We start from the raw sequence: 23,762 nt of genomic DNA, 5'->3' as shown, positions 1-23,762 counted from the left end.
AACGCATTAAAGCTAGATTTATCTAAACTATTTATCTAAACATTTGCACTTAAAAATATCCCATATAAAACCAAAATCTAATTAATTATAACTGTTATAAATTTAGACGGATGGGTTAATGCATCACTATTTACAATATTCCGATCATATAAGCAGAAGTACTGCAAATACGTAGAGACGTTAGTTCTTAAGTCGCATCAATGAGCTGAGAAAACGTATTTTTGGCGTTACTTTATATGATTTAGTGTTCACAGGTATTATAAAAAAAAACGTAACCAATATAGTATTATTTTTCCATAAAATATAGGTACTATATTGGGATGTTTTCAGTCAAATGTCAAATAGCAATGAAGTCCGAGTGAACGTTAATTAATTTTCTTTGATTTGAAATTTGTAAATTAAATAAAAATTATGTTTTTACATACTTACCATGTATCTTCCCATACTGGGAAACACTGATATACTATAAAGTAATTATTGAAATATAAAGAATGCATTCAATAGAATAGTAAACGCTGTATTATAATTGCTTGTATAGCATAAGATTTAAGATTATAAACATTTTTTTCCCGTTAAAATATATTTTGAACAGAAAATATTTTTAAATATTCTTTTGAGAGTAAAATAACAAAAATCAAAAATTGAGAAATAGTTAAAGGTATATATTGAAAAACCACATATACCTAAGTTTTATTTTTAATTAAATCATTATAACTATTAATTTTACACAAGCATTTCCGGTTTCAATCCATTTCAGATGGATATGATATTTACAGAATACCATGGCATTCAAAATTAACGTATTATATTTAGATTTACATTTTTAATACTAAATATATTTGCTGGGGCTTATCATAAAAAATCTAAATTATATTTAAAACCAAATCTAAACTACAATTTATTTCTGATGCAAGTTATCTACAATCGATCTTGAATTTATTTATTGTTTTATCGTGTGTAAAAAAAAGGTCGATTTCCAAATTAATATTAAGGGTTTCATTACCGATCCGTTGATTGAAAATCTGACATAGAGGATATTAACTAAGCAACATATTGAAAAAATTACCAACAACTATCAAAACCTACTATTTTAGTAAAAACGTGGAAGAAATCAGGAGTCGATATTGAGTTTGAGAAAAATGCTATACTTAAACTATAACTTTTTAATAACTCAAGAGATTTGACATTTTCGACGATTATCAATTATTTTAATATTGTATTTACGTGGCATAATTTGTAAATTGTAATAAAACGTTGTTATAAAATTAATTAATCATCACAAAACTCATTTTTTTAAGGATTGCTTACTGTATATCTATATTTACAAACTATTTTAAAAATAAATAAGATTAATAATTAATAATTTAATAAAATATATTGCTATTATATATTATATTTTATTGTATATTATATTATATTGCAATATTATCAAAATAAATAACACAATTTAAACATAAAATGTATCTAATAATAAATAAATCATTATACTACTATGATTTTGAATCATATTTATATAATTGATTAAAGCGTAATATGCAATTTTACGATGTGTGAACTATTGATTAGATGTTAACTCTGATTACTTGAAGTTAGTATCTACATAATAAGGTTTAAGAAAATATAATTTTATATAACTGTTATTTTCACAAATGTAATAATAGATGCTTAATATTGATAAATTACTTTAATTTTCCCAAAAATGTAAAAAATTTCAAAATATCTAAAATACACGGCTTTTAGGCTGGGAAGTTTATAGAAAAATATTTGCAGTCCAATGTAAACATTTTTTTTTTATAATATAATTTTTTTCGTATGTATGTATCGATATATTTTGATATAATGTATGACCGGATTCAAATTAAAAATATCATCATAAGTTGTATACGATGTCAATAAAATCGCAACTTTGTGTATAAAAACTTTGTTTTTATTGAATTTGTCTATACCTGATGATGAAATTTTAATTTGAAACCGGTCTTACTTTACAAATACAACACTTCAGACTAAACATTTATTTGTTTATTTTTATAAATAAACTATTTTTTTATTAATTTACGAGTATTAACGATTTACTAGTTTTTAATTTAATTTTTATTATTATTTTTAATGTTTTTAAATTTCAGTTCAACGCTAGATTAGTATTTAATGTAATTTTACATAATTTTAAGTTTTATGGTATATATTTGCCCAACCCTAGGTTAAAATTTAAAGCAGTTAAATCAGACCAATATAGTCTTATAAACAACATTTATTTTATAAGTTTTAATTAGTGATTATATTAATTTGAGAATAAATTATATATTTTTGATGTTTGTAATATTAATTTGGCATTATAATTAAATTACAAAATACAAGATAATTGTTCATATGTTCTAATTTATTTGATTGATTATTCAATGAAAACTTAATCTTGATGCATGTATATAATAACTACGAGGCAAGTAATACTAATAAGTATTTTTATTTTAAAAATAATTTCGTTAAAAACAATTTTTATAGTAACATGATTAATTTTTGACACACAAAATTGTATAGTAAAATATAAAAATATTTAATTCATACACAAATTTAAAATAACAAATGCATATTTTGAATTAGTTTTTTTAAATTCTAAATACATATACATATATATATATAAATACAATATAAATAAAATACGACACTCTACATGAATGTTAATATACTGTTTAGAAAAATATGTCTTGTATAAGCATGTACAGAATATTATTTTTAGATTTGTGATACATATAAGTACAGACAATGCGAAAACCAAGTTTTGTATTGAGAAACAACACTTTTTATTTTGACGTCTCTAAAATGGAAATGCTAGATAACTTTCAAAAAAGTAAAAAAAGTAAATTTATATATTTGTTATTTAAGTACACAATATGTTTGCTATTATTTTCTAGGAAATATTCAAACTTTTTGAAAAGGATAAGCGTTCTGTATCATTGGTATACAAAGGGTTCGGGTTTTATTTCATAATAAATTGTAGTGTAGAAAAGACAGGTATATGCACCTCTACCAGTTAGTGATGTTTTTAGATATATCTCACAAGGTAGCATGTTGTGAATGTTAAACGTCCACCTCGTTACAATTGTTGCATCTAGTGTTTCTAAATATATATTTAGGTTATACTACCATCACGATTATCAGTTAAAAAAAATATGCATAATTTATAATTTGACAATCGAATTTTTTAAAATTACCCAAAAATATACCATAAGTCTTATTGATTTACTCGTTTTATAAATATTCATCCATTTCTATTGCATTCACCTATTGCTAATATTTCCAGATTAAAATAATTATTTTAACTATAATTAGTATAGAAGAAAAATGGGGGAAAATGGGATTTGTACTTAAAAATTTAACCAAAATAGAAAATCGATTTATTTAAAGAAACCATATACTTACCATATTTTATAACTTATAATTCTTCTAAATAATTCGAATTCATATTAAGATAAAATACCAGTAGATAATTTAAATTTAAAAATTACTTCTTAAGTACCTATTATTTTTGGATGATTTTATTAATTATTTACTCATACAGAAAGACATACTTAACATAAAAAAAAGCGAGACTCCTACATTGGATGAGATACATAGATTGATGAATCATATTGCTATATTGGACTTCTAAACTTGAAACCTATGTACTATTGCTCTCGAAAAAATTATCCTGAATGGAAGAGATCTGGTAAATCAGTTTATAATTCTAAAGATGGTATAGTTAAAAAACCAAATTTTTAAATATTAATTTACTATATTAAAAACATAAAAGGAATTTTTTATGTTCTCGCTTTTGCAAAAATAAAGCATCTAAAACATGTGATAATCTAAAATTTAGATATAAGTATATAAAACATACGCATAAGAAACACAAAATTCATCAAAATAATTAAAAACTATAAAATGTCTTTCAGGGGTTATTTTTTATTATTTTTGCTACTACACATCATAATATTAATAAAGGAGGTTTAATCCCCCTCCCCAAAAAGAAACTGATACCTCTCTACATGTTTTGACATTTTGTTTGGTAATATATGGCAAAGCCTTCCATGACTCAGTATATCTTCAAAATGTCAGTCCTTCTCAAATTCCCTTGGATTTCCGGCTATAAGGGATGTAAGGGAAAAGGAGTGGAATGGATCATAAAAAAAGTTAAAAAGTAGATGTGGATGTTATCTATATCAAATGATAATTTGACTTCCATATATATATATATATATTTATATATTAAATATATATCTTATATATTTGACTTCCATAGTAAAAACACACACACAAATTTTCTACTGCACATTTATATTTTTTACTACACAATGTGTGTACTATAACACAAAAAAATAAGCCCTGATATCATTAACTAAATAGATAATATAGTTTAATCGAAATTCTTTGAAATAAACATATTTTAAAATTTCCATTTTGTAAAATATAAGTATTTAACATTTTATGAATATTTTAATAAACCATTTTTTCAGATTTTCTTAATTTTATTGTTTTGTCAGGATTTATTATGACGCTTGTTTTTTTTTTTTTTTTCGGTAATTTAACTCAATTTTTCTCCTAATTATCAATAAATATGTATGAGAAACTTCGCATACTAACTTTACTTTTTATAAAACCAAATTTTTCATTGAAATTTTCAAAAAGAAAGTGAAAAAAATAAAAAATGAAATTATTTTAATTTTCTTATAGCAACAAAAAATCCTTTGGAAATTAAATCATTGATAACAAACGGTAAAATAAACATTCAATGAAAATGTCATGTGTCTATAATTATTATTTTTTGATTTGCGATGAAAACAAAAATTTGAGTTTGTCCATAATGATGAAAATCGCTATGCTATAAATGTTGCTGTATTCTTATCATTTACATCAGTTTTTTGTATTCATTAGGAATACTGATGGAAAATTTGTAAAATAATTCTCATACAGCTTACCAACTAGAACGCGTTTCTTTTTTCTTACTTTTCATTTTGTGATGATCAGTGGACGATTCTCGGTCAAAACCGTGTATACATTTTTTGTTTCATTTAGAGTCTAAAAAATAATTATATGAATAAAAATGTAGGACGAAAGGAATGTTATTCATAAGAAACTATGGATTTTCATTTAAAGTCTAAAAAATAATTAAATGAATAAAAATGTAGGACAAAAGGAATGTTATTCAAAAGAAACTATGGATGAGCTAATATCAAAAGCTTAAGATTATCATTTTATTATCAAATATTTATTTTATTTAAAGTTATTTTTCAGCTTTCGAATGAAAATTAGTTTTTGATGTCGAAAAAAAAAATATAAGAAAAACATTACTGACTTAATGAAATTAAAGGTTTACTGAAAATTAATTCAATTATTGGGTAACAACAGACTGAATGGTATATTTTCTCTTTAAACCAAACTATCATAAAAAAGGGAATAGCAAGTAAAAACGATAGGAAGTATATATCAAAGGGCTTTTAATAAAATTACGTTTCCCATGATTATATTATTAATGGGCGTATATTCAACAATGTCTGGGAATTCACAGAAACATCATCACGAGTGAGGTTATTTTCAAGGCAAGGGTGGGGGACGAGATAGAAGAGTATGAGAGAGTAAATTTATTTAATTAAAATAGCCAGGTACTTAACGGTATACCATTGAAGCCAAGAGGACAGTGTTTGGTGATCAATATTGTCTTTGTCGAGCATAGTAGTTATCCGATTGACTTAAATGCTTTAAAAATAATGAAGTACAAGACTTACCGTAAATACAGTATTAACGGTTAAATCAGACCAAATAAACTAAGCCGTATATCTATTTGGATACAACAGGATTTTAACGAATAACAGCAATATCTTATAGGTCATTCAAATATACAAAGATCTATAGATTTTAAAGATAAAAATTAAATTTAAAAAAAAAAAAATAGACATATAGACATATATTTGTGTGAAAATGCTTGTTTCAATTTATTTAAGAGATATTTATATATATTGTGCATCTCAGAATTTTTTTTTTTCATATATTTTGTAATATTTAGGCGTTTCCGCTATATGTTATTCAATTACGCGCATTTACCGTAAACGTATAACAATAAAAAGTAACGACTCCAGGCCATAAATTTCATTTTTTATTTACTTTGTGTAAGTACATTAATTTGTATAGGAGGATTAAAACAAAACACTAATATCCATTTGTAAGTAATGTACACTGACTATTTTATCGAAAATAATGGAAAATATGGCATTTGTTAATTACAGACCGATATATACGTATTGTATGTATGTACTATAATATCTCTGGTATCATAAAATTTAAAATAGTATTAAAATATTATAATATCCCTAAAAAATAATCAATCCAAGTTCAGACATCTTAAAATAACTTATGTTGGTTTGAAACCATTTATTATGGCGTACCTACATTAAATTATACACATATTACTAGAAGTATAAAGAACATTCGCGAACACTTCACGTCATTTAAAATAAAATGATTAAATAAATGTGGTTAAGTATTTAATCAAAAATAACCAAATTACTTTACAAACGCAAATTTAGCTGTCATAAAATAAAAATTAAAAAATTATGAAAATTATAAAATTGTTGTATAAAACGGAAGAGTTTGAGCGAGAAATATATTGGTCTTGAATTTATATGTATTTTTAATTATTTACCGACGTTGAAATGACTTGAAGTACAATTTAAAAATGTTTAAGGCTATTCTTTCAAATTAAAGGATTTAAAATTAAATGTTGATTAATAATATTAATTGTGTAAATCATAAAAGCAAAATGCAACGAAAACTACAACATAATTTATTTCGAATACATTTTAAGTGAGAAACAAAAAAATAACTGTGTACGAAAATGCTTTATATTTTTACTTGGAATTATTTTATTGTTTTATAAATCAAATTTAATTACATAAAATATTCCAACCCGTTGTGGATACATATTTCGATGAACTTTACAATTTTCGGAAAATAGTAAGTTTTAACCTAATTTAAATGTAAGGTCACTCGTAATTCACTCTAAGTATACTTGATTATTCTCAAGAAATATTTAGATTGAATTGATTTCATTAAGTTTAAAATTAGCTTAAACTCCATGGTGAAGCATCCATTACACAGATAATTGGTATTTATAATAGAAATAATATTTTCTTCTTTATTTTATAATACCATTTTACTCTCAACTGTAAATCTTATTTCAATCAATGGGAATGTTTTCAATTAAAAAAAAAAAAAAAAAAAATCTTAGTGATATTTTTAATTATGTGTTAAAGTATACTATAAATTATAATATATATAATGTATTATAGTATCAATATTTTAGAAATCGGTTAAATACCTATGTTTATTTATTACGAAAAATGCACATAACAAATTATCAATATGACATGAAAAACGAAAGCCTTTTGTTTATCTCTTCGATCATTATATAATTTTCAAATTTACACAATAGTAGTTGTAATATACTTCTAATCGCATGTATAACTACACATATATTTTATGGGCAATTGTATTTTAACCGCAGTTAAAAACTATAAGTAATGTGAAAAAAGTATCATTTAGCTATTAATTTAAAACCTTGTATGTACTTATGTAGGCATCAAACTTAACATGAACTTCATATTAAAACAAAACACAGAACATTCACCGTGGATTATCTAGACTATAATAACTTTCAATTCAGAATTATATAAAAAGTTAACTAGTATATTAAGTATATGGATAAATATTAGAAGTATAAGTAAATAAAAATTAACATTAGATATACAAGCATCTATAAACATTTTTTAATAACAAATGTTAGTTTATAATATAGCTAATAGAAAAATCGCGTTTGAGTCTAATTAAAGATCGTAATTTAAATTTCACATACGAGTACATACCTATTACTAATATTTATTTTTTTAATAGATAAAAATTAGTTATAGGTAGATAGTTAGTATTTTGCTTGCAAAAACTTAATGAAATATTAAATATTTTATCAATATTAATTTTTTATTTATTTGAATTGCATCTGAAAATTAAAAGAAAATAATAATTTTTTTAAATAAATAAATTCAGAATTAATAAAATGGTATTGCAGTTCAATTTTAAATGTTATTAAATATTTATTATAATTTTCATAAAATTCAAATGTTTATGACATAAACATAGTATACATTGTATACTAAATACAACATTTTCATATATAATATAAAAGAAAATGGTAAATCTCAAATACAATGTTATAGCTAAACTCAATATAGATTAAATACAATTCGTAGAAACAAATATAAAATATTATTTACATAGTAAAACATAAATACATATATTATATAACTACTAAGTGCTCATGTAAATATTACATGATAAGTATATTGATGTAAAAATAAGTGACTAGATACCAAATTAGATTTGAATACTATGACACAGTTACGTATTTTTTACACGTTATTTTCTAAATTATTCTCAAGCATACAAATTTACTCTTTTTCTTAACATAATTTATGAAAGTAATTATAGTTATATTTTTTAAATTGTTTGCAGCATCTCATGTAATAAACCAAGATCCAGACACACATTTAAAATAATACAATTATTTATGATAATTACTTAGAAGACTGTATGTTGAGACTAAATATTTAGTTCAAAAACCGTTGCTAACACTTGTAATGATAATATGGAGAAAACAGTTAATAGATTTAACAATGTATTTTCTACGTCCACAAAAACATTAAATGTTGATTCACGCTATTTTGTCACGTCCGGTACCAATGAAATAGACAAATTTAGTTTCCAGCTCGCAACTCTTCATTGAAAACGTATTTCATTAATTTTTTAAAAAAAAGAAAGTCAGTATTTATGGTACTTCTTTAAGTGTGAAATTCAACATAAAATGTAGGAATTGCAAGGAATAGATTTTTGTGCAAAGATTTTGCATAAAAGAAATATCCATTGCCAATAGGTCAATACTCATTGTAGTATTACCTTCAGTCGTAAATTTATTTTGAAGAATTATTCTCTGACTATTATTGTACAAAAAAAAAAAATGGCAATACGTATTAAGTTTATACTTCCAATATGATAAAAAAATAAGACTTGATTAAAATTAAAGTTAGAAATTGCTATTGTATGATTTCGCTTATTTTCATAGAATATTCATCAATCCGTGTAAGTATATTGATATTTTATAACACTTAAAACATTCAAAAACATATATTTATTAAACATTATATAATAGATGTATTTATTTAAATAGTAAAGATGAATTCCTTTAGTGGATATTAACTATTATAAATATCGTAAAAAGCACTTTTTTGTTGTTTAAACAATACTTCATAAATTTGCATTAATTATAGAAGTAAAATTTTATTTAAAAAATGTCTTTGATATAATTTTATATTATTTTAATCTAGTCAATATTTTTTTGATTATCAAGAAAACGAATTACAAAGAAAAGAAATTCGATCGATAAATAAATAATTTAAGTTATCTATTGTGTATTTAAATTATTTTTTTTAAAAAAAAACACCATGAATTCAAATGTTTGTATAAATAATTTGTACATTCTTCAAAATATAAAAAAAAAAGTTTTTCAGCTTAATTAAACTATCTAATTTTTTTATGAGAATTCAATATCGAACGACAGTTAATTATTTGTAAGTATTAAAAGCTTACATGAGATGTAAGTAGAGTGACAGGAGTACCTTTCCCATGATACCATTATTCATATTTTGTTATAAACCTACCTTCAATAATTTTGATGAACTATATAGAAAACAATGAACCAATTATTTAATGATTGTTCATATTATGAATTATAATTTATTAATTGTGGTAATTATTTGTAATGAAATATCACATATTTATTCAGTTTAATTAAATTTTTTTTTTTGTACCACATTTAGTTTTTAATTCAAATACTTCATCTATGTCGAAGAGTTAAATGGAAAAGATGATATATATTGATATATTGAAAATACTTTTTAACTCACTACTTTTATAAACTATACAATTTTAAATAAATATCTAGTAAAAGATTGTTATAAACTTTTGAATTTCTAATATAATCGAAATCTAAACGACTAAAAAAAATGATAATCATTGTACAGCTTTCATACCTAGCTTCCAAGCATTACTTAAAATCTGAAATAAATGTTGATTGGATAACATATCACATTAATTTTTATCAATACCAGTAAAATAAAATACAATTTTAACCTTAAAGGTATTGATCGACAAAAATATTATCATAAATATAAATTATTCATTGTCATCATTATTTATTATAATATTTTCCATTCAAAACTTAAATTTCCTCAATATAAATAAATATACTTTATACGTATTATCATGTTTAGAGGGGCAAGTACTGAATTCGCTGAGCATTATTGTTTTTACATTCAACATTCCAATAAATAATCAGTTATTGGCCATAACAATCAATTTATTTTTTTTTTACCGATGTACAAATATTCAAATTTTTTCTCATTATACTGATTGATTGTAAGTCTTCAAATCTTGTAAAAAGCATAATCCATAAAAATCTGGATATTATTTTTTCATATTGAAGCTATAGCTATATACGATACACATGGTAATGATATTTTAAATTCATATAAATTTCTATGGAAAAATCTGAATGTGGTTTGAAAATTTTTACCTTATATATAGTTTTGTTTTAAATATATAATTTTATTCGTGTTTAAACTTGTGAAGTAATTAGATTCGTTTAAAAAAAACACAAGTATTATATTATATTACATAATATATTAGATAATTTAAGTACTATAAAATAAAGTGTAATAAAATACAATATTTTTCTTCTTTTCTCTTTTATTTATTTTATTTTTAAAATCAAAAATAATAGTTTGATCTCTTTGATCTAATACATTTTTATACTACTGAAAACAATATGTTATAATTTACATTCATCAATTTTACAAAATATCGAAAACACCATAGTTAAGATTGAATTTTCAATGATTACAAATTAACAGTTAACGAAATATTTAACAGTTAGAAAAAATTGATTATGATGTATTACAAAGTTAAAGAAGACTATTATTTAATTAATCGTAGACTTAAGAAATTGTGTCATAAAAATAAGAGTTTCAGTGAAAGCGCTGACATTTTATTCCAGGGTGGTTTATTTCAAGAACATATGAATTAATATAATAATATTGCGTTTTAATGATTCTTATACTCATGTTGATATATTTACAATGACATTATCTGTGTATAAACTATACATTTAAATATTGATATAATTCTGTGTAAGGCATGTACAATAATTGTTTGGTTGACAATCAAGGATAGTAGTTTATTTAATCAAGCGAATAAGTGGTCATTATGTTTGAATGGATTTGCATTTAACTCTGAAGACCCATTCACGAAGTACAATATGTTATAAGCTCTAAAATCTTTGGCTGTCAAAGGAGTAAAAAGTATTTAAATTTCTCTTGACATTACGCCGCCGTAAGCATTTTATGTTTTACAGACTGGATTAAACGCTTTTCAATACAAAAACCAAATATTCTAGGTGACAGGGGTTCCAAGGGAGAGGGCTAGGCGCCACCCCCTCCTAAATCCATATTTATAAAAAAAAATGTAAATTGTTAAAAATAATTAGAAAAATAAAAGCATATATTATCGACTATTTTACACATGGAAGTATGTAGTTGACATCTGACGGTATATATAATGTACATTGTACATGCTATCTATATTATAAACTTATAAATAAACTATAATAATAAAAAATATAGGGTATGATATGGTATGATATTATATTATTATGAAATCACTAGATTTATTAATAAAAGCTAAAAAAAAAAAAAAATTATTATGAAAATATTTATCGCGTAATACACATTTCTGTTCAGATTAAAGGAATACTCTATAACTTGAGGAAATACTAAAATATTTTCTTGATAAGACGTATTGTTATAATCATATTTTATAAATAAGCATTATGTTTTATTAATGTATAGAATAAAATGGATGTTTTAGATAAAATAGATCACATTATTAATATTTTTGGTTTTAATGTAAATGATCCAAATATAATTCTTGAACAGAAAAGTGGTCAACATATATTTTATTTAAAGGTGTTTCACTTACGGATACTTGCAATTAAATTTGTTCACATTTACAAGAGTAATAATTACATCCCATGTGTTACTGAGTATAGTCACTTCTCAAAATCAACTGCTCAATGTAACATCTGTGTTGATATACTTAATACATTTATATTTCTTAGTATATTATTTGAATAGTAATAGCAAAGTCAGTATCAAGTGTGATTATATAGCTTTAAACGGTAAACACGTATTATATTAATATCACCATTGTAATATGGCAACTTTGAACGGCATTTATATAATGGTTAACAACTTACTTGTATAATTCTCTATCCATTTACAAATATAATATTAAAATCTAGTTGAAACGCAGTATTTAAATACTCACATTTTATTATAAGTATAACGTGGCAGCATAATTTACACAAGCGGTTATGTGGACATATCATAATAGATTATAATTGTATTGTTAACTGTATAAGCAACGCATGCACTGAATGCGAATGCATGTAACTACATAAATGTAAATAACGAACGTACGTTGTTATAAAAAATAGTTATAATAATAATAAGCCAAAAACAAAACGAAATTGTTGAGGTAAACATTTTTTTTATTTTCAGGTATAGTTTTCTTCACGCTTTCCAACATTTATTACCTTGATAGCTCGATACTGTATTCTATTACATTGTAACATCTAATATATTAAATTATAACATCATATTATAATAAAAACCATGGATTCATATATCACATAAAGAATATTATTCATGTGTGTGTGTTGATGTTCTGTAAACATGTTTATTTTTACGATATGATATCACTAACGGATTTTCCAGGCAAAAAAAAAAATGTCTCTGGAAAATCCTTTCAAAGTTAGTTATTATAACTTCAATTTTTTTGTTTATTACATTAGCATAAAAAAAGCGTTTTTTTTTTTTTTTTGGTACTTTCACAATGATATCAAAATATACGTAGTGTAAAATTTGTAAATATAAAATATTCTATTGAAAAAAGCATTTAGGATCAATTGGATGGACACTTGAGTTCTATAGGAAATTGATATCTAAGTAATTGTATAAAATAATAAAACCAAAAAGTTAAATTTAAAGTTAAAGTTAGAAAAAAAAAATCATAATATATTGCTGTCAGTTTGTTTTTTTTTTGCAATTAAAAAAATATTATAAGCAACATCCTTCAATTATGAATTTGATTAATAATAAATAATAACATACGTGAGGATATGTAAAACGTTTCAAGCAAGTAGTTGAAAATAATGCAAACACAAATGTGCACTGGATCTGTTGGCAGCGAACAACAGCCAATTAATAAAGCCACGACGTACGAGTACGTATCGGTAGCGTATGATTCCGCGAAAACGACCTTTTTCTATGCTATTTTTTAGAAGTTTTCGGCGTACAAAAGACAATTTTTTTTTAACTCATAAATTAATATAATAATACAATTCCATGCGGAAACCACTGCGACATTGCCGATAGTTAAAATGTAACTAAAATAATATACTATTAACTAGTCGATACCCATCTTAAGAGTAAACTCATAATAATTGAAAATAATATATTTAAAATAATAATGTAATTGATATATAATTATTTATAATATTTCAATCGGATGGGTTCGAGTTTATTTCGGATAAAAACATGATGTTTTCATATACGGTTTTGCTGGAAACAAATATGGTTCTTCCTTAAATAATTATAAAACAAAATATAAAAATACATTTTCTAAATCATATGGTCAAATGTTTGAAAATCCAGTGAAAGCATTACTATATCGGTAATCATCCGCACGCGCAAGAAAAGCTAGAGAAAAACAATTATCATTATTACTCGTGATATCCGAGCCTCAACGTTAATATTAGCAGGTACTACTTTCTCAGATTGGGTGTACGTTGGCTTAAAAAGTTCATGAAAAATACAATGTATACGATAAAAAAATACTAACGATTGAAATGTTTATGTATAAAATCAAAATTTAGGAGTGAATTTAACGAATTTACCAAATCCGACTATTGATAAGAAATAGTGTGTATAATATTATTAATTTATCTGATTTTCTCTTTGAATCGAAAAAAATTCAAAAACAACGTCGCCTAACCGTAGTGTTTGATGAGAACAGTTGATCAAAAGTGATTTCGCGTGATCATAGTTTTACACGCGTACAATATGTTTATCAGAGCAAATGAGCGAAAGTGATGATGGTCGATGGGCAGAAACAGACTTTGTGCGGTTAACGGGGTATTTTCAAAAGCTCGAGATGAATAAAAAATTGTAAAAACGGGAAATCCAGGGATAAAATCGACGTGACTGCACTTCGTCATTCTATTAGGTCTCGCAATTTTCGTTAATAAAAAAAAAACAAAAAGAAAAATTTGATAAACATTAAACTATAAAAAAAAACGAATAAAATAAAAAAATTAATACACGCGTATTCCGTGCACGCAGAGCACACGCGTGCACACTCGTGATATTATTTACAATCGAGAATGGCCCGTGCAGGCGCATTCGCTTATTGTGCCATTCGTTAAACAACAAGAAAATATAAATAACGTCTGGTCCGCGCACGTTTGCGAGACGGACCGGTGGGGAGAAGGAGAAACAGAAAACGTGGTCCGCGACCACCGTTGACGTTGAAGGGTTTGAAAAAAACGATAAAAAAAAAAACAATGATATATTAATAATAAACAATAACTGCGATATACGTACGGTTGAACAGCGACTGAACGCAGCCCATGATTTTCCGTATCTGCTCCGTTTTGGGGCCGTTTGCGTTGCCTTTCCACCGGTCGAAATGTTACTTGCGAGCCCGGGCCGTGTCCCTGCGCTACTTTATCTACTGAATACCGGTATGTTGGTGCTAAAGTACTACTGATGCCTGTGTGTGCGTCCGCGGCGGTGGCGGCAGCGTGTCTACGACGCGTTCCGTCTGTTCGGTAGGGCCGCGTGACGACGGTACAGGTTCATGACGGCGGCGGCGCGAACACGACGAATGGTACGCGGTGTGCGCGCGCGCCGGTGTTGGTTACGGTCTCGCGTGTTCGCGACGGGTGGCGCGAACACCGTCCACAGGGGTTTTCACCCTGTACCGCGGCGGCGGGTGGGTGACGCGAGTTCGGGATCGCGGTGGCGGCGGACCGATGTGTGCGTGCGGATGGAGAGGCGCTCGCGGGATATCGCTGTCGGGGCTGCGAGTGGGCCGGAGAAGTCGTGGAGGATAAAAAATCGCGGGAAAACGTCGCGAGCGGAAATCGCGTCCGGCTGCGTCGCTCGTGATATGGAGAACGCGATTTGCGTACACGCTGCGCCCTGCGCGGGAAACGACTGGCGGCGTTGTGCAGGTGGCGGCCCGCCAACGGCGGTGACTGTGAAGCTCGCGGTGCGGCGTTGGTGGCGGGCGAGAGGGCGGCGGAGCAGATGACGGCAGTGGCCGTGTGTGTTCCTCGTCGACAGCGCGCTAGATCGCGACGGCCACGCCACCGTTAACTCGCTTACAAGCTTTACGCGCGAGCGATGCGTTTGAAGCGAGCGATGCGTTCGAAGCGGGCGCGGACGGCGGCGGAAGAGCGATACGTAGCGGCGTCACGCACATTCGACGCCCGCGGTATGGACATGCGCGCCGCGCGATCCAAACGATGATCTAGCCGCCACCGCCACCGCTGCCATCGACGGGGACTACGATGCCGACTCACCCGCACCGAACAGCCACCGCCGCCGCCGCCGCCGCCGCCGCCGCCGCCGCCCCAACAAGTGGCCACTGTCGCTCGGAGATTCACCTCTTCCCGAAAGCCACCGCTTGCAATTTCGTCCTGCCCCGTTTGTCCCCTCGCCGACGGACGGGTAATCGGATTTTCGATTTTCACGAGAGAGATTCGCCGCCACCTTTGCCGCCGTCAACGTCACAGACACCGCAACGATAACAATAGCACGTAGAATGTTTAACGACGTTTTCGAGATTTTTTTTTTTTTTTACCGACGACTCCTCTTAACGGGATCGGTGCCGGGTGAACGCGATCCCATTCTAATCCGGTCCGTCCAGCGGATTAATCCCTTCCCTCCCTCCTCCCCATCGTACGACGGACTGGATTTCGCGACCCGGTGTCCCAATCGCCGCTGCCCGTCGTCGTTTATAATAATTGTCGACGCTGTTATTGTTTTCTAATTCGTACATTTCGTGCGGTTCGTAATACATATGGACAGGCCACGAATTGCATATCGATTTAGTGCTGAGATGTGTCCGCGCTAAAAAAAAAACCAAAAACACTCTTCGAAAAATTTAAGATGTTACGAAATCGGACGTGGGAAAAAGACTTTTTTTAAGTCGAAAAATGTACTTATGAAATACTGTATTTTTCGATCGAACTTCCAATTAAATCGTTCAATAAAAAATGCAAAAAAATTCAAAACGTGCCAATCTATGTGATACTATGGATTATATCATTACTAATCGCCGAGTTCAAAAGTATTATTCACTAATATTTGACCAGAGAAATCGTGGAATCCACAAAAGCTCCTGTATATACTGTGTACCAACTACTTGATCATTTTTCATCGCATACGAGTTGAAAATCAAACACTATAATATTTTTATGCATCTCCGTTTTAATACGATACTCGTTTGGAAAAATGCTGAACATTGAATCACGATAAATACACATACATCATAAAATTCAATCTCAGTGTGTTAACTACTATTAAATAAACACGTTGCACATTTATGTTGTAGACGTGCAGTAATCATTGTTACGGATTAAACAGTAGTCTACACACGTTCGTTCACGATCCGACAACATTTTCTAAAACGTCGAACACCAGAATATTTGATAATACCATTTTCATATACTTCGAAGGATTTTTCACAATATTTTCCACTTTGAATCTGTTCCTTATAAAATTATAATCAATTGTTCTAATTAAATCACTTTTGGTATTCGATTAAAATTGTCTCGTTTCGATCGTGACTACACACACGAAAGTCAATTATTGTTCATTGCTTTGAAAATAATTTGATCACACGGTACTATACATCTAAATGCGTCTAAAATATTTTCAACTATGTTCATTTTAGTCGTACTTATATTAATAAGGCAATATAATATAGTTATGAATATTTATTTAGAATTTTAAAGTTATTTACGTAATACAATAATTTAAGATGTAAGTAGCGCATGAAAATAATAAAATACAAATATGTTGCTGTTTCCACAATTTTAATGAATTCAAATAATCATAAGTATATGTATTTTTATCAACCATTTTTAATTATATTACTATCCCTTTACCTATGTAGTGGATTTCAATAACTTAAATTACTATTTATCATAATCTACGTTTATAATTGTTATATTTAAATATTTATTATGTTGGTGTTATTTTTATTTTTATGTCAGTTATTATGTTCAATACTGTGATTCTTGTTCGTTGCTCGTGATAAAAATAACTTTTTAAACACAGCACATGTGGCATGCTCATAAGAAAATATTAAAATGTCAATATTAAATCCTATTGTACTCAGCTTAAACATGTAAATACATAAAGAAAGGACGAATAAATAAGAAAAGACGTAGTACCGTGAATACAATTTATTTTACGTGTATTTACATATACTTCAAAATGTATATACAATTTAAAAATAATATTTATTTGTCCAGATCTATTTTTACAGATAGTTCATATGTTATATATATTTATCAACTTATCAGTATTACCTGGATCGTGCAAACTACATAAATCCGAAAAAGAATATTTTTTTTTTAATTAATTCTATAAATAAAAATAAAAAAATTACGAGAAAAGTTGTTGAGTAGTACTTTCACTTGTCTGATACAGACATTGATCTTTAAATAATTGCATCTTGCATAATTATAAGATTAATCTATAAACAATTATTCAATGCACCAGTTAAGTTGACATAGAAATTGAAATTAAAAATAAGAAGAATGATTTTCAATAACAATCGAAAATAAATCCAATTATGGTTAAGTTAATATTATTGGTACTTACGGCCAAATATTCTAAACGTACATTGATAAAAAAAACTGAATATTCGAGTTCGATACAAATATATATATGTGTTTAAATGACATGGATATCAAACTTCATAACAAAAACGATATAATCATATATTTTAATAGTGCGCGAAAATAGTAAATGTTCGTAAAAAACATTTTTCAAGGCGTACAAAACATTTTAGATATTATTTATATATATGTTATTAAATTCTTGTACTACTATTTACAAAATATGTGAAAATCATAAAACACAATATTACTAATTTTATCCAGTGAAATGAAAATAAAAACCACACTCCAATGGAGTTAGTTTTCCATCATTTATAAATGTACAATGTATTTATAACTCTGTGTAAATTATTTATATCATATTAATATAACAGCTGTTATATTCAAATTTTACTCCGAATCAGTTATTAAAATATAGTTCAATATGTATAATAGTACCTAACGTATAAATAACCTTACCATGGCGCTCAGACAGGTTACCAAGGGGTGCGTTTGCATGTGCTCTCGTCGGGGGTGGGCATATAATTGGACAACTTGGATACCAAACATTATGGAGTATGGTAAGCAAATAACATTATTATAACACAAACATTATACCTATACGGCACTGGGTGTAGACATCTTAATTTTAATTAATTATAATAAATCTTAATTTCTTAAATTTATAGTTGTTTTAAGAGTTAATTACAGTTACAGACAATAATTTAAACAAACGTTTTTAAAAAAAAAAAAAAAAAATATTGATGGGTGGGTGGGTAACTTTTTTTAGTTGCATGTGCTCTCAAAATACTTCTGTGCGCCACTGTAACCTTATGTATATATAACTTAATATGACTTTTGAGTAATAACAATATATAATTTTATACTTCTTTTAAATTATTAAAGCATCGATTTACTAACTATGATATAAATTCTAACTTACACTATAATTTATGCTATAATTGTATAATATATACTGAAATATGCTGACTTTTTTTAACAAGATTCATACTTATTTTTTGAACATAAAAAAACTAAACTTATGTTATGGAAATTTAATTAATAAAATATGTTATAACCTAATTCATGTTAAAAACTTAAGATCTGTTACTCGGTAAAAGTGTATAAAAAATTTTTTAGTTCAAAAAAATTATTTTATGAAAAAACAAATAAGTTCAATGAACAAATTTTGTGCAAAAAATCTACAACAAGATTCTCTTGTAGAGATATTCAATGTATATTTTACAGCAACCTTCACTCGAAATCGTTTTTTGTATACGATAATATAGCATTGCTTACAGACGTATACAAATAATAATACAACCAACATAACAAAGAACAAACACTCGTCCCCTGTATCAAAGCAACTCCTATTATTATTATTATAAGTTTACTTTATCAATTTCCTTTGAATACTTACATATGTAGTACACAGACCATTTTTAACAGTAAATACTTTTATGTTGCACACTAAGAATTTTCGAATGCATAAAATATACTGAAAATAAAAACTAATTGACAAGAGAGAGAGCCACTATGTTTACTATACAACCTCTTGGTGATATTTGTTTAGATATTTTAATTTATAATAATTAATTCATTATTTTTTAATATAAAATTTTAAAATTAAATTTGGGTTTCTTTTTATATTAAAGTTTTTTTAGATCACATATTATACTTATATACTTATATCATTACTTCCACATCTTAAATATTTTTTATATTTTTATCAACATTTTGAATGATTAATTAATTTGTACGTTTTATTTTAACGAACAAATATTCGTTATATGTAACATTAATCAAAATAAGTAAAACATGTATGCACACTCGACACACGCGGGTGCTTTACACATTTCATAGGTTATTTAAGCAGGTGTCAAATGCATTATAATAAACTTATGTTAAGTATATTGTCATATAATTAAAAACTATTCTTACCAAAGTCATTGTTGTTTTTGTGAAAAAAAAAATAATAACAACTTTCCAAATTAAAAATACACAATTGTTGTTTATAATTAATTTGTAATCCAATACAAGTATACGTATAATGTTTACTTATATAAAGCTAAAACATTTTTTTTTAAGGATCTTTCACTCGCATAAAATCAAAATAATATTTTGAATTAATTAACTGTTCCGCATCAATAATATTATGGAAATTATGTTTTTTTAAAGATAATATTTCAAAAAAGACTTACTATTTATTATATATATATATATATATATATATATATATATATATATATATATATATATAGCAATATACTATATTCATACTTGGTATAAGTGCATTCAAATAAGTTTTTTTTTTTTTATTTAATTTAAAAGGAAACTTTGTTAACAATTAGTTTCGACAATTATGTTTGCAAAAATATTACATAAAGGTATATAAAATTAACGACAGAAGATATATTACAAATAAATTAAATTTTTAAGCCAGCCTGGTTGATGAAGAATATAAGTGAGGTAATAATTGGTATAATTGGTGAAGAGAGGATAGATTGGGTGTCGAGAGGGACATTAAAAGAGTGGATAAATAAGTTATTTCGTAAAATATAAAATTATTCAATTTTCTTTTTAAAGCTATAAGTACATTTTGCATTAAATTGTACGTTATATTAACAATTATGCATATTAATATTAATCAAACCATTTATCACAATAAAATAATTAATATAATAAAAAAATATACAGTAAATTACTCACCCATTTTTTCACACTCTATGCTGTATTCAATTTGTAAAACAGAAATAAATTGTTGTTGTTTAATACGAAATATTGTTTACTCAATACGTATGTAACACGTTTGACTGTCTATCATCATTGACACAAAAAATTGTACAAACCTAATCAAATTGATTTTGATTGAAATATAACAATTAAAAACCGAGGTCAACTATTGGTATGAAAATAACTAACCGTAACCTTTTTTAGTTTTAGTATATTCATAATAATATTATTACTATAGCATGGAATAATTTATTGTATTAAAATTGTCATTTCATAATTAACACATATAATATGGCTGCATACTAGTTGCGTCTCAAAGATATCAACGAAAAAAGGTCTAATCTGAATTGCGACCCGAATTTATTTTGGGTACAGACGAGTTGTGGCTCGGGTTTTCTAACTCTAGATAATTTAATCTTGACTGATAAAATATTTTGTGAGCCTTTTCATTCGAAATTCAACGCTTTGTTCTACAATGCTCATCCTAATATTTTTATATTCATCGATGTTCTGAGAAATGTACAGAAGGGTATCTATATAAAATTAAAAAGCACTCACTTAAATACTCGCAGAACAAATATAATTTAAAAAGAAACATTTATTAAAAATGCTATGAAACGGTTAGAAGAAAACCAAATTGACAAATTTGAATTTATACATCATACAAGTCTTTACTATTGCCATAATACCTAAGAATTTTACTAAATTATACTAACATTTTTAGCTTTTATAAATATCATATACGTTTTTACCAGTGCTGAAATTTTTGAACAAAAACAATAAATTTTAATGTCTGATTTTAATGTCAAAAAAACTTTTTAACCTTAAAAAATATCATATATGTTTTTACCAGTGCCAAAATGTTTAAATAAAAATCATCATTTTAACCTACCTGCAGTATCTAATAAATGCGAAGGAAAATGAAGCTTTTTAAATTTAAATTTACATAAATTAATTTCATTTTAAATTTCGGACCGCAATTTGTATGCATCCCAAAAAAACTCGAGCCGCAATTCAGAAGAAATTTTTACCGCGGGACGCAACTAGTAGCCACCATATAGTATAGACTATGTGCAATTTCATAGTTTCTATGGTTTGTTCATTAGATTGATACTAAATTTAACCTTTACAGTTATTATATGATATGTCTAAATAAATACCTAATTCAAAAAATTATAAATGGAATAACTCAATAATAAAACGAAGCATACTATAACATAATATGATAAAAAGTAACTAACAGCTATATAAAAATATACACTGGATATTAGTTATTTAAAAATAATAACGAACCGAGAGGTCCTTACCTGAATAATTTAATTAATTTAATTGAAAATAAAAAAATGTATCAAAGGTAATGTTTAGGAAAATGAACTCTAGAAAATCGATTGCAAAAAAATCACTAAAGCCGTAATATTTGTGTAAAAAAAAAAAAGCAATTACATTAGTAACCATCGCATGGAAATCGAGTTTAACAGATATGTTGGATTGGTATTACAATTGATATAGTTATATGTATATATACGCTATAGTTAGAATTGGTAGTGAGGACGCTGCCACTAGACGCCGTTGTAATCGTTTGCATTCAAAAGGAGTACCTGTATCGCATTTACATGATAGAAACAAGTTTTGGTAAGTCGATTTTGAGCCTAATCAATTGATATATATATATAATCATATGTTATTCATTTTTATCTTAAATCTAACCATGAGAAAAAATGATACAATAAAATAGTTCCACTAATCTAATCTTTATTTTAACATACTTTTTAGTTAAGTTAAGTATTAGTTATTACTAAGGCCCAGAACTTCATGCATTTGCATATTTTTTTTATAATTTTTACATTCGAGGCTCGTCTTTACACAAATTTAATTCATGAAATGTAGAAATCAATGCCACAATTTTTATTTTGCATTTTTTGCATTTTTTAGGGAATTCTTTGCTCTATGATCATTTTTTAGTATATTTGGTGTATTTTAATAATTTTTGTACTTTTTTACATACAAATATATGTGTATTTTTCTTGTTGAAAGTTATACTTTATTGTAACACATTCAGTTTTTATTATCGACGTTCATTATCTTTATCGTTTGTTGTTGCTATCTACGATTATTTAATAAACTGTAGGCAGATACTATTTTAGGCCTTCAAATTTTACCAGGGGACCAACGTCGGACCGGACCACACTTAAACGTTAATTAAAGACCAAAATTGGACCAAACCGACGGCTTCATATTATTTTTAAACCGAATCGGACCAGTAATTAAATAACATTCAATGAAGTAGACCATGAACCGGACTTTCGGTTCGATCTTAAAACATTTTGAACCGTTTATGGACCGATCTGAAGGTTAGGTCTGTATTAGCCCAGATCGTTCCATATGATACGTTTAGTATTACTCTGGACCGGACTAGCCGACTTTATAAATAAATATTTACCTAAATTTGTAGGTTTTTTCCGTTTTATTTGTTTATATAACAATATCTGTATTTAGATTTTAAATACCATGACCGAAATGATTTTCATTTTATTTTTTTGAAACCGGACCGGACTAAAAATAATGATAATATAATTAAAATAATAATTTGATCTGAGGACTGGACGGAACTTCTCCTAAAAATTATTGAACTGGACCAAACCGACGATTCAATAGTTTTGATAGTCCGGACCGGACTGATTAAGACCGGACTATGCAGAGCACTACCCGGTGCACATATGTGTTATTTTTAAGTGCTGTATCCCCTACATTAGTGGTTCTCAATCAGTGTGAAGCGGCACACTACTGTATCGCGTGATCGACTGGATATGTCTTGAAAAATGTCTGATATTTGAAAATACCAATTGATGAAACTATGACAGCTAAATATCAATTAATTGTGCAGAGAAGACGATAAATATATTGGTAAACTGTATGGTTCTAACCCAACTGGATATCTTAGCGC

At 27.1% G+C, this 23,762-nt stretch overlaps 1 protein-coding gene across 3 annotated transcripts in view; it reads right to left on the bottom strand.

Annotated features, from left to right (window-relative positions):
• The window catches only part of LOC112688627, a 144,372-nt gene that overhangs the window by 95,096 nt on the left and 25,514 nt on the right, over positions 1-23,762 (bottom strand). Inside the window, exon 1 of one of the 3 annotated variants that reach the window (XM_025561913.1) lies at positions 14,796-15,435. The exons of the other annotated variants lie outside the window; for them this stretch is intronic. Coding sequence (XP_025417698.1) covers positions 14,796-14,823 — 28 coding nt within the window. The 5' untranslated portion in view covers positions 14,824-15,435. Of the gene's footprint in view, positions 1-14,795; positions 15,436-23,762 lie in introns of those variants that run through there. 3 annotated transcript variants of the gene reach the window in all.

Source organism: Sipha flava, unplaced genomic scaffold (assembly GCF_003268045.1).
Source record: "Sipha flava isolate LNK unplaced genomic scaffold, YSA_version1 3_pilon_pilon, whole genome shotgun sequence".
NCBI classification, from domain to species: domain Eukaryota; kingdom Metazoa; phylum Arthropoda; class Insecta; order Hemiptera; family Aphididae; genus Sipha; species Sipha flava.
This window is presented reverse-complemented; position numbering and strand designations above follow the sequence as displayed.